This window comes from Musca domestica, unplaced genomic scaffold (assembly GCF_030504385.1).
Source record: "Musca domestica strain aabys unplaced genomic scaffold, Musca_domestica.polishedcontigs.V.1.1 190, whole genome shotgun sequence".
Lineage (NCBI taxonomy): Eukaryota > Metazoa > Arthropoda > Insecta > Diptera > Muscidae > Musca > Musca domestica.
The window spans coordinates 265,014-278,022 of record NW_026712246.1 but is presented as its reverse complement, the minus strand read 5'-3'; the positions used below and the strand labels follow the sequence as shown (position 1 = coordinate 278,022).

General features: G+C 31.3%; 1 protein-coding gene across 2 annotated transcripts; it reads right to left on the bottom strand.

The window, feature by feature from the left end:
• Positions 1-4,123: 4,123 nt before the first annotated feature.
• LOC131802072 (protein croquemort) lies at positions 4,124-9,666 on the bottom strand. Of its 2 annotated transcripts, none has more exons than XM_059121426.1 (5): positions 9,131-9,666; positions 5,665-5,970; positions 4,806-5,599; positions 4,644-4,737; positions 4,124-4,556 (listed from the first exon to the last, which is right to left on the bottom strand). In XM_059121426.1, exons 1-5 carry the CDS (start codon positions 9,257-9,259, stop codon positions 4,167-4,169), a joined length of 1,713 nt encoding a protein of 570 aa, XP_058977409.1. In that variant the 5' UTR covers positions 9,260-9,666; the 3' UTR covers positions 4,124-4,166. The 2 variants fall into 2 exon arrangements, with proteins under 2 accessions (XP_058977409.1, XP_058977410.1); XM_059121427.1 differs by lacking the exon at positions 9,131-9,666 and adding an exon at positions 6,106-6,313.
• Positions 9,667-13,009: the final 3,343 nt, after the last annotated feature.

Sequence of the window (13,009 nt, the reverse complement as noted above, 5' to 3'; positions counted from 1 at the left end):
TTAGAATTTTCATTTAAGTTTTGCTTTTCATGAAATATAATATGAAGAAATATGACTTTAAAGTTAAGAGAAAGTTAAAATTTATAACTGCGGAACATGCAATATAACGTTTGAGGATGTTTTATTTTTCAGATGAAGGACTTTTTTCGGAACCAAAAGTCAAGTTATAAAAATAATTGTGGCCATACGACACGAAAAGGTTAATGAAAACAAACATTTGAAATTGGGTCAGTTAATTAATTTTGAAATATCATCGATGACATCAGGTAATAAACAAGGAAATGGCAATCGTATGGCATTAAATATAGTAACTTTATCCTTGAAAAAATATTCTTTAAAAAATCCACGTTTCTTTTGGAGTTTGAAAAAATATTTTTTAAAAATCCACGTTTCTGTTGGTCCTTTTGAAAAATATTCTTTAAAAAATCCAAGTTTCTTTTGGTTCTTTTCAAAAATATTCTTTAAAAAATCCAAGTTTCTTTTGGTCCTTTTCAAAAATATTCTTTAAAAAATCCAAGTTTCTTTTGGTTCTTTTCAAAAATATTCTTTAAAAAATCCACGTTTCTTTTGGTCCTTTTCAAAAATATTCTTTAAAAAATACACGTTCATGTTGGTCCTTTTCAAAAATATTCTTAAAAAAATCCACGTTTCTGTTGGTCCTTTTCAAAAATATACTTTAAAAAATTCGCGTCTCTGTTGGTCCTTTTCAAAAATATTCTTTAAAAAACCACGTTTCTGTTGGTCCTTTTCAAAAATATTCTTAAAAAATCCACGTTCCTTTTGGTCCTTTTCAAAAATATTTTTAAAAAATCCACGTTTCTGTTGGTCCTTTTCAAAAATATTCTTTAAAAAATCCACGTTCCTTTTGGTCCTTTTCAAAATATTTTTAAAAAATCCATGTTTCCTTTTCAAAAATATTCTTTAAAAAAATCCACGTTTCTGTTGGAGCTTGAAAAAATATTCTTTAAAAAAATCCACGTTTCTGTTGGAGCTTGAAAAAATATTCTTTAAAAAATCCACGTTTCTGTTGGAGCTTGAAAAAATATTCTTTAAAAAATCCACGTTTCTGTTGGAGCTTGAAAAAATATTCTTTAAAAAATCCACGTTTCTGTTGGAGCTTGAAAAAATATTCTTTAAAAAATCCACGTTTCTGTTGGAGCTTGAAAAAATATTCTTTAAAAAATCCACGTTTCTGTTGGAGCTTGAAAAAATATTCTTTAAAAAATCCACGTTTCTGTTGGAGCTTGAAAAAATATTCTTTAAAAAATCCACGTTTCTGTTGGAGCTTGAAAAAATATTCTTTAAAAAATCCACGTTTCTGTTGGAGCTTGAAAAAATATTCTTTAAAAATCCACGTTTCTGTTGGAGCTTGAAAAATATTCTTTAAAAAATCCACGTTTCTGTTGGAGCTTGAAAAATATTCTTTAAAAATCCACGTTTCTGTTGGAGCTTGAAAAAATATTCTTTAAAAAATCCACGTTTCTGTTGGAGCTTGAAAAAATATTCTTTAAAAAATCCACGTTTCTGTTGGAGCTTGAAAAAATATTCTTTAAAAAATCCATGTTTCTGTTGGAGCTTGAAAAAATATTCTTTAAAAAGTCCACGTTTCTGTTGGAGCTTGAAAAATATTCTTTAAAAAGTCCACGTTTCTGTTGGAGCTTGAAAAAATATTCTTTAAAAAAATCCACGTTTCTGTTGGAGCTTGAAAAAATATTCTTTAAAAAATCCACGTTTCTGTTGGAGCTTGAAAAAATATTCTTTAAAAAATCCACGTTTCTGTTGGTCCTTTTCAAAAATATTTTAAAAAATCACGTTTCTGTTGGTCCTTTTCAAAATATTCTTTAAAAAATCCACGTTTCTGTTGGAGCTTGAAAAAATATTCTTTAAAAAATCCACGTATATTCTTTCTAATATTCTAATATTCTTTAAAAAGTCCATGTTTCTGTTGGAGCTTGAAAAAATATTCTTTAAAAAATCCACGTTTCTGTTGGAGCTTGAAAAAATATTCTTTAAAAAATCCACGTTTCTGTTGGAGCTTGAAAAAATATTCTTTAAAAAATCCACGTTTCTGCTGGAGCTTGAAAAAATATTCTTTAAAAATCCACGTTTCTGTTGGAGCTTGAAAAAATATTCTTTAAAAAATCCACGTTTCTGTTGGAGCTTGAAAAAATATTCTTTAAAAAATCCACGTTTCTGTTGGAGCTTGAAAAAATATTCTTTAAAAAATCCACGTTTCTGTTGGAGCTTGAAAAAATATTCTTTAAAAAATCCACGTTTCTGTTGGAGCTTGAAAAAATATTCTTTAAAAAATCCACGTTTCTGTTGGAGCTTGAAAAAATATTCTTTAAAAAATCCACGTTTCTGTTGGAGCTTGAAAAAATATTCTTTAAAAAATCCACGTTTCTGTTGGAGCTTGAAAAAATATTCTTTAAAAAATCCACGTTTCTGTTGGAGCTTGAAAAAATATTCTTTAAAAAATCCACGTTTCTGTTGGAGCTTGAAAAAATATTCTTTAAAAAATCCACGTTTCTGTTGGAGCTTGAAAAAATATTCTTTAAAAATCCACGTTTCTGTTGGAGCTTGAAAAAATATTCTTTAAAAAATCCACGTCTCTGTTGGAGCTTGAAAAAATATTCTTTAAAAATCCACGTTTCTGTTGGAGCTTGAAAAAATATTCTTTAAAAATCCACGTTTCTGTTGGAGCTTGAAAAAATATTCTTTAAAAAATCCACGTTTCTGTTGGAGCTTGAAAAAATATTCTTTAAAAAATCCACGTTTCTGTTGGAGCTTGAAAAAATATTCTTTAAAAAATCCACGTTTCTGTTGGAGCTTGAAAAAATATTCTTTAAAAAATCCACGTTTCTGTTGGAGCTTGAAAAAATATTCTTTAAAAAATCCACGTTTCTGTTAATGCTTGAAAAAATATTCTTTAAAAAATCCACGTTTCTGTTGGAGCTTGAAAAAATATTCTTTAAAAAATCCACGTTTCTGTTGGAGCTTGAAAAAATATTCTTTAAAAAATCCATGTTTCTGATGGAGCTTGAAAAAATATTCTTTAAAAAATCCACGTTTCCGTTGGAGCTTGAAAAAATATTCTTTAAAAAATCCACGTTTCTGTTAATGCTTGAAAAAATATTCTTTAAAAAATCCACGTTTCTGTTAATGCTTGAAAAAATATTCTTTAAAAAATCCACGTTTCTGTTGGAGCTTGAAAAAATATTCTTTAAAAAATCCACGTTTCTGTTGGAGCTTGAAAAAATATTCTTTAAAAAATCAACGTTTCTGTTGGTGCTTGAAAAAATATTCTTTAAAAAATCCACGTTTCTGTTGGAGCTTGAAAAAATATTCTTTAAAAATCCACGTTTCTGTTGGTCCTTTTCAAAAAATATTCTTTAAAAATCCACGTTTCTGTTGGTCCTTTTCAAAAAATATTCTTTAAAAAATCCACGTTTCTGTTGGTCCTTTTCAAAAAATATTCTTAAAAAATCCACGTTTCTGTTGGAGCTTGAAGGAATATTCTTTAAAATATCCACGTTTCTGTTGGTCCTTTTCAAAAAATATTCTTTAAAAAATCCACGTTTCTGTTGGAGCTTGCAAAAATATTTGTTAAAAAATTCACGTTTCTGTTGGAGCTTGAAAAAATATTCTTTAAAAAATCCACATTTCTGTTAATCCTTGAAAAAATATTCTTTAAAAAATCCACGTTTCTGTTGGAGCTTGAAAAAATATTCTTTAAAAAATCCACGTTTCTGTTGGTCATTTTCAAAAATGTTATTTAAAAATCCACGTTTCTGTTTGTCCTTTTCAAAAATATTCTTTAAAAAATCCACGTTTCTGTTGGAGCTTGAAAAAATATTCTTAAAAAAATCCACGTTTCTGTTGGTCCTTGAAAAATATTCTTCAAAAAGCAAATTTTAATTTTTTATTTATTTTTATTTTTATTTATTTTTTTTTATTTAGTTATTTTTTTTTTTTTTTTTGTAATTTATTCACCATTTAAGAACTACTTATATTAAAATTCCTTAACCCAGACTACATCACAAAATTCTATTACAACTACATACTATTTACAGACATATATACATGATCTATAATTAATTTGAGAAGATTTTGAAGTAATCCATTTTTTGTGCACTATTTTCCTGAGCATTTAATTCTCGAGTCTCCTAATCAGTCTTTTTGCTTTCATTTGTTTTATCTTTCTCCGAAATTGTATCGACAGTTGTGTCCTTTTCGGTTTTTGGTGTCTCTTCTGGTGGGTCTTCTCTCACAGTTTCCGCTGGGGAAGAGGATTCCTCGGAAATTTCTGTTACCCTTGTTAGGGTTTGAATATTTTCTGATCCAGGCGGAGTTTCATTGGTATTTTCGGTGTCACCACTTTGGGTTTCCTTGTTGTCAGTTTCGATGGCAGGACTTTCTGTGCTTTCGCCAGGATAAGAATCTCCACGCCATTTATGCGTTTTGGTTATATAAATACCAACAACAAGCATGACAACACCAATTGTCAGAAATGCCGCACCTATATACACACCGATAGAGGGGACATTTAAGAGAAGCTGTAAAAAAGAGGGGGGATGTTTGAAATAAATTTTAAAAATTTTAAAAATTTTAAAAACTTTTTATGTCCAAATTTAAATCCTTACCTTGACCAAATCCAACATTTCATCATTGATTTCGGCATCCAGAGATATTCTCAAAAGCGGAGCATAGAAATTGTGACCCAAATCCTTGAGAATTCTAGAAAAAAAAAATTCAAAATGAATATCAAAATTTATTTTTTGTTTGCTCTCCTCCTCAAAACTCACTCCATCTGGTTGTCTTTTTCATACAAAATACTGGCCATCATTTGACCCTTCACCTTCATGGGTATACCCCATTTGGGTTCGAGTACAACATAAGTAGCATGCTCCGGCACTGGTTCCAGACCTGTTATATTTTCCCTATATCTCTCAGATGCCATATAAAAATGAGGATGTGACATATAAACAGGGGCTCGAAAAGCCTTTGGCGAAAAATCCAGCACCCCATTTTCGGGACACTCATTGCGTTTGACACAAAAACATTTGGTATCCTCCACAATTTGGCCATTATCAAGGGTCCGATTTGTAGCCTCATAACGCCGTACATCAATACCCCGATAGGTTTCATTTCTAATGGGGAAAATATTTAGAAAACGTCCTGCGTCGTAAAGGAAAATTGACGTAGGATCATCCCATGATTTTCCAGGAGCCCATAAATCGCCCAGACTGCCATTGACACGACCACATTCACCCTCCCAGAATTTGGTATGATCAGAGCCATTCCACATCTTCGATTCACCCATGTCCTTTAAATTTCCCTTGCCCGTGTAGATGGTATACGAACCCTCCGCCTCCTTGGAATTGTTGCGATCATAGAACCAGCCAAAACGATTTGAAACCAAAGGAAACAATGGTGAATGTAAACGATAAACAAAATCCAAAAGATTATCTATAAAACCATCAAACAACCACTCCAAAGCGGTATGGGTCATGGTCATGGCCCCACCTTCTCGTTGCAGGCCAAAGTTGACAACTTTTCGAATTATTTTATGCCATTTGCGGGTGATTCTGGCAGCAGCCTGAAAAATAATTTTCATAAAAATTAAAATGTTTTTTAAGAAAAATTAAATTGTATTCCACTCACCGCCGTTGGAAAGTGTGGCATTCTTATGACATCATCCAGGCCACCACTGGATTTTTCTGGTACAAATGTCCATGTATTTGTTGAAAAGAAAGTCACCGTATGATCTTCATTATTCCATTTTAAATCCTCCTTAACTTTAACATTCTTAAAGGTATAGGGACCAACTTCTTTAAAATTGGGTTTTATTCGGGTATTATTGACTTCTTCCGGATTCGTCCAATTGTACATGTAAAAGCTCATATAGATTGGTAGCGGTGTAACAACCCATTTGTTGTAGATAACTGATCCTGGAGACAATGGGAGTATCTGAAACATAAAAGAATTATTAGAAAAATGTCTAAAATCGGAGGAGAATATATATAATGGCTATTTCAAAATATGTGTCCCTTTTCAAATATTTGCTAGGATTTTTATACCATATTCAAATATTGTAGGGCATACCTTTTAAGTAAATTAAGTCCTTGAAAAAAATATTCCTTAAAAAAATCCATGTTCCTGTTGGTCCTTGAAAAAAAAATTTCCTTAAAAAATCCACGTTACTGTTGGTCCTTTTCAAAAATATTCCTTAAAAAAATCCACGTTTCCGTTGGTCCTTTCCAAAAATATTCTTTAAAAAATACTGAACAAATATTCCTCAAAAATATTCCTTAAAAAAATCCACGTTTCTGTTGGTCCATTTCAAAAATATTTTTTAAAAAATTCACGTTTCTGTTGGTCAATTTCAAAAATATTTTTTAAAAAATCCACGTTTCTGTTGGTCCATTTCAAAAATATTTTTTAAAAAATCCACGTTTCTGTTGGTCCTTTTCAAAAATATTCTTTAAAAAATCCACGTTTCTTTTGGTCCTTTTCAAAAATATTCTTTAAAAAATCCACGTTTCTGTTGGTCCTTTTCAAAAATATTCTTTAAAAAATCCACGTTTCTGTTGGTCCTTTTGAAAAATATTCTTTAAAAAATCCACGTTTCTGTTGGTCCTTTTCAAAAATATTCTTTAAAAAATCCACGTTTCTGTTGGTCCTTTGCAAAAATATTCTTTAAAATATCCACGTTTCTGTTGGTCCTTTTCAAAAATATTCTTTAAAAAATCCACGTTTCTGTTGGTCCTTGGAAAAATATTCTTTAAAAATCCACGTTTCTGTTGGTCCTTTTCAAAAATATTCTTTAAAAAATCCACGTTTCTGTTGGTCCTTTTCAAAAATATTCTTTAAAAATCCACGTTTCTGTTGGTCCTTTTCAAAAATATTCTTTAAAAAATCCACGTTTCTGTTGGTCCTTTTCAAAAATATTCTTTAAAAAATCCACGTTTCTGTTGGTCCTTTTCAAAAATATTCTTTAAAAAACCCACGTTTCTGTTGGTCCTTTTCAAAAATATTCCCTAAAAAACCCACGTTTCTGTTGGTCCTTTTCAAAAATATTCTTTAAAAAATCCACGTTTCTGTTGGTCCTTTTCAAAATATTCTTTAAAAAATACTGAACAAATATTCCTCAAAAATATTCTTTAAAAAATCCACGTTTCTGTTGGTCCTTTTCAAAATATTCTTTAAAAAATCCACGTTTCTGTTGGTCCTTTTCAAAAATATTCTTTAAAAAATCCACGTTTCTGTTGGTCCTTTTCAAAAATATTCTTTAAAAAATCCACGTTTCTGTTGGTCCTTTTCAAAAATATTCTTTAAAAAATCCACGTTTCTGTTGGTCCTTTTCAAAATATTCTTTAAAAAATCCACGTTTCTGTTGGTCCTTTTCAAAAATATTCTTTAAAAAATCCACGTTTCTGTTGGTCCTTTTCAAAAATATTCTTTAAAAATCCACGTTTCTGTGGGTCCTTTTCAAAAATATTCTTTAAAAAATCCACGTTTCTGTTGGTCCTTTTCTAAAATATTCTTTAAAAAATCCACGTTTCTGTTGGTCCTTTGCAAAAATATTCTTTAAAAAATCCACGTTTCTGTTGGTCCTTTTCAAAAATATTCTTTAAAAAATCCACGTTTCTGTTGGTCCTTTTCAAAAATATTCTTTAAAAAATCCAGGTTTCCGTTGGTTCCTTGAAAAAAAAATATTCCTTAAAAAAATCCACGTTTCTGTTGGTCCCTGAAAAAAAAAATATTCTTTAAAAAAATCCACGTTTCTGTTGGACCTTGAAAAAAAATATTCCTTAAAAAAATCCACGATTCTGTTGGTCCTTTTCAAAAATATTCCTTAACAAAATCCACGTTTCTGTTGGTCCTTTTCAAAAATATTCTTTAAAAAATCCACGTTTCTGTTGATCCTTGAAAAAAAAAATTCCTTAAAAAAAAACCACGTTTCTTTGGGCCTTGAAAAAAATATTCCTTAAAAAAATCCACGTTTCTGTTGGTCCTTTTAAAAAATATTCCTTAAAAAAATCCACGTTTCTGTTGGTCCTTTAAAAAATATTCCTTAAAAAAATCCATGTTTCTGTTGGTCCTTTTCAAAAATATTCTTTAAAAAATCCACGTTTCTGTTGGTCCTTGAAAAAAATGTTCCTTAAAAAATCCACGTTTCCTGTGTTCCTTAAAAAAATATTCTTTAAAAAATCCACGTTTCTGTTGGTCCTTGGAAAAATATTCTTTAAAAAATCCACGTTTCCTGTGTTCCTTAAAAAATTATTCTTTAAAAAATCCACGTTTCTGTTGGTGATTTTCAAAAATATTCTTTAAAAAATCCACGTTTCTGTTGGTGATTTTCAAAAATATTCTTTAAAAAATCCACGTTTCTGTTGGTCCTTTTAAAAAATATTCTTTAAAAAATCCACGTTTCTGTTGGTCCTTTTAAAAAATATTCTTTAAAAAATCCACGTTTCTGTTGGTCCTTTTCAAAATTATTCTTTAAAAAAATCCAGGTTTCTGTTGGTCCTTTTCAGAAATATTCTTTAAAAAACCATGTTTCTATTGGTCCTCGAAAAAATATTCTTTAAAAAATCCTCGTTCCTTTTTGTCCCCGAAAAAATATTTTTTAACAAATCCACGTTTCCTGTGTTCCTTTAAAAAAATATTCTTTAAAAAATCCATGTTTCTGTTAGTCCTTTCGAGAAATATTCTTTAAAAAAGCCATGTTTCTGTTGGTTCTTAAGAAAAAATTCTTTAAAAAATCCACGTTTAGAAGAAATTTAGTTCCTTCCATACATTTTTTCGCTTGGATGTTATTTAGGTACATTTTTTGTAGGTTTCAAAATATTATTATGCATTTCAGGGACATTTTTAATCAAATTTTAATCTTTCAAGCATTTTAAGAATTTTATGAAAGACGAACACCGTTCAGATTAAGACAGTTTTAATATGATTAGTTTATCAGTTTCACGTATTAGCCAAACGAAATTTTATAACTACATATTAGTAGAATAAACACTTTCAAATAGCATATTTCTGCGAATTTTATGTACACCTGTTTTCATTTATTTTTAATAATTTCACATATTTTTATTTTATGTCAAGGATTTGTTTTTTTATTTACCGATTTAATGATATCCTCCGACCAGGTTGGCCACATCGGTATCAGTATAGCACCCAGCACGGTTAGGATTGTTCCAATGGAGAACACCCATATTTTCTGTTGTCTGACACTACAGCAATTGCAACACATTTTGTTTTTAAATAGTTCACAATTTTCTTTTCTCGATTATTTTCACCACAAACCAAAAAAAAAAAAAATATTCTTTAGTCCACACAACACTTCAAAATTATTTTGTGCTGGCTCCTCCTTTTTGGTTCTTGCTTGCCAAAAAGTTCTTAGCCAACTACTAATCTTTGTTATTGTGTCGTTTAGTTAAATATATTCTTCAAAATTGCAATATTTTTTGATAGTGCTCGCCTATGTACGTAGACCCCACCGGGTTTATTATTAGCAGATCTTTATCGGATTATTTGTATTTTCAAAATTAGAATATCTTAATAGGCAATTGATTGAAGGTGTATGCATTGTGTTTTACGATTTTTTATTTATATGCAGAATAATCGACGACTGTCACACTTTCACTTTCCACGACTTGCTCAATGTCCTACTAAAAAGTTTGTGAGCAATTAGTTTGAACAAAAACCTCAATATAAGCCCAACCACTTCAAACATTGTTTGGAATATACGCATTTGTTGTTACAACAGCCAAGTGGTTATTCTTTAGATTATTTATATCAATTGTCGCGATCTAAAAAAAAGTTTCCCATTTAAAGTCCATATGATAATACAGCATGGGTACCATTTCACTTGGAATCAAAAAGTGAGTAATTTGAAACTATCAGTCGACTTATATTTGATAAAATTCAAGGTTAGCAACTCGATGGGAATTCCAAATCGAATTTTTAGTGTTTAGTGTCTGTCTCACCACCAAAGCTATTAGAAGCATGGAAAACATAAAATCTGATATTTATAAAAAAAAAAAAAAAAAACAGAAATTGTATCCAAAAAAATTGCCATAGAAAATAAATGCTACTATGGTAAATAAACTTATACACATAAAGGATTTTTGGATATTCGTACCAAAAAGTTAGAGATACAATGTCGATACCATTGGTATGGAAAGATTGGAATAAACTGGAATTGTAAACTTCTGTATGAAACAGGCAAACACATAACAACCTGATATAATTCTGAAAAATTTTCTAAAAGGCTCTAAATCATGTACGTAAAGGGTGAGATAAAAAACTGCAACAAAGTCAAGGACCATAAGTTTTACACTTTTTTTTAATTTTATTGAATGAAAGCAAAAAATGTCGTTAATGGTATCAAATTTTAGAATAAGTTTAGATTTGTTCGAATTGGTTATCTTTGGCACGAATTATGACCCCTTGACCTGCAGTCATTGACCTTGACCTGAGAGAGGAAGAGGGAGGAAGAGAGATAAAGAGGAAGAGGGATAGAGGAAGACGGAGAGAGGAAGAAGGCGAGAGGAAGGGGGTCTTGGGGGAGTGAGAGGAAGAGGGAAAGAGGAAGAGGGAGAGAGAAGAAGAGGGTGATAAAGGGAGGGAGAGTGAGGAAGACAGAGAGAGAGAGAAAGAAAGATGGAGAGGGTGATAGACTGAGAGCGAGGGAAGGAGAGAGAGGGGGAGGGAGGGAGATAGGGAGAGAGGAAGAGGGAGTGAGAGAAAAAGAGAGAGATAGGAAGAGGGAGGGAGAGTGAGAAGAAGAGGAAGGGAGAGAGAGAGAGGAAGAGGGAGGGAGAGTGAGTGGAAGAGGAAGGGAGAGAGAGGAAGAGGGAGAGAGAGAGAGGGAGAGAGAGAGGAAGATGAAGAGGGAAGGAGAGAATAAAAAGAGAGAGAGGAATAGGAGGGAGATAGAGAGGAAGAGTGAGAAAGAGGAGGGAGAGAGAGAGAGGAAGAGGAAGGGAGAGAGAGGAAGAGGGAGAGAGAGAGAAAAGGTCATTGACCCCAGGTCAAGAGGTCATTGACCCCAGGTCAAGAGGTCATTGACCCCAGGTCAAGAGGTTATTGACCCCAGGTCAAGGGGTCATTGACCTTTCCTCTCTCTTTCTCTCTCTCTCTTCCTCTCTCTTTCCCTCTCTTTCGCTCTATTTTTCTCACTCTCTTTTTCGCTCTATTTTTCTCACTCTCTCTTCCTCTTTCTCTATTTCTCTCTCTCCCTCTTGACCTGGGGTCAATGACCTTTTCTCTCTCTTTCTTCCTCTCTCTCTCTCTCTTCCTTTCTCTCTCATTTCTGTAATTTCAAAACACATACAATAACAAAATAAAAACATACAATAAAAACTTTTGAGTTTCTCTGCCTACCCCTGCTCTGTAGATAGAACACATTTGAGTTCTCGTCTATAACCTACTTAAAGCTCTCCAAAAACAAAGACGGACTGCAGTTGTTACACTGTCTTACCAAGACTTTTAAAACTGATGATTTTCAATCAAATCTTCTTTGAATGGAAAACCTCATACGACCTCCTATGATTGGTGACCTTTGGGAGTTCTATTTGATATCATTATTATTTTGTATCATGCTGAATATAGGGTACCAAATAAATGATGTCTCTTACTATATTGTCATGCTGTGCATTGTTATTGTTTGGATTTTAGAAATCTAATCAATCGTTAACATATAAAATTAGCATATTATTACGATTAGGAATGCCATAGGTGTTGATATAATATTTTTAATTTAATTTTTGAACTAATATTCCCCATTAAAATGCTGGTCACAAAATGTCTAACTGAAAGTAAATGTTCTGAAACAAATATAAGGTAAAAAGGAGTATAAAAAAAATTCTAAATTATCCATACTGTTTATTTTTCTTTTCGTGTAATTTTTATCCCAAAATTGATAAATTTCTATGGGAAATAAATTTTTTTAACAATACATTTAACACGAATTTTTTATGAGAAATTGATAAAAAAAAAAAAAAACTAGAACTTGTTCATAATTTGTGAGATTATTTGTATTCAAATGCGTGTAAATTCAATTAATAATATCTCTTAAATCCAAATAATACCATTAAAAATCAATTGAACATAAAAATACGCAATAATTGCTCAACTTCATAATAGTTTATTATTTTTTTTTTACTTTTTTTGGAGAACTACATTTATGACCCTAATCTCATTAGTCTATTATAAAATGTTATTGGTCTTAATTTAAAATATGAAATCTTATCAAAACTTTTATTTCGTATTTGTATAAGAAGCCAAAAAATCATTATCTGATTAACAATTTTAAAATTGTTTTGTATTCAAAACAGTAGCAGTAGCGATTATAATATTTATACAATTTGTTTGTAATGTCAAAATGCAAGGGAAAATGTAGTTTCAATTGCAACCTACAACAAAAGAACAAGTCTAAATCAACTAATAATTCTAAAATATTTATGAAAAGGCGTTAGGTGATTGCCAATACAGGGTGAGGTAAAAAAAACTGCAACAAAGTCAAACGCTATAATTTTTACTTTTCTTAATTTTATTGAAAGAAAGCAAAAATGTCTGGAATAGCATAAAATTCTAGAATAAGTTTAGATTTGTTCGAATTGGTCACCTTTGGCATGAATTATAACCTTCAAACGGCCAATGAAACCGTCACACGCTGCCCGAATGTTGCTCCGCGGTATTTTGGCCCATTCCCGGCGAAGCTTTCCAAAATACTCCAGACACAACAGTTCAATGGATTAGTATCCGGAGATTTTGGTGGCCATCGTGCGCTCGAAATGAATAGAGGAACCTCTTTTTGTAACCATTCTTGGGTGGCGCGTGCTGAGTGCGATGGTGCTGAGTCCTGTTGGAATGTCCAATGCCTGCGGCCAAAATGTTTGGGTGCCCAAGGCTTTAATATACCTTCCAGAATATTATCGCGATAATATTCGGCATTTATTCGATTAATACGAGCGGAGAGCAACCATCGGCTGTTATG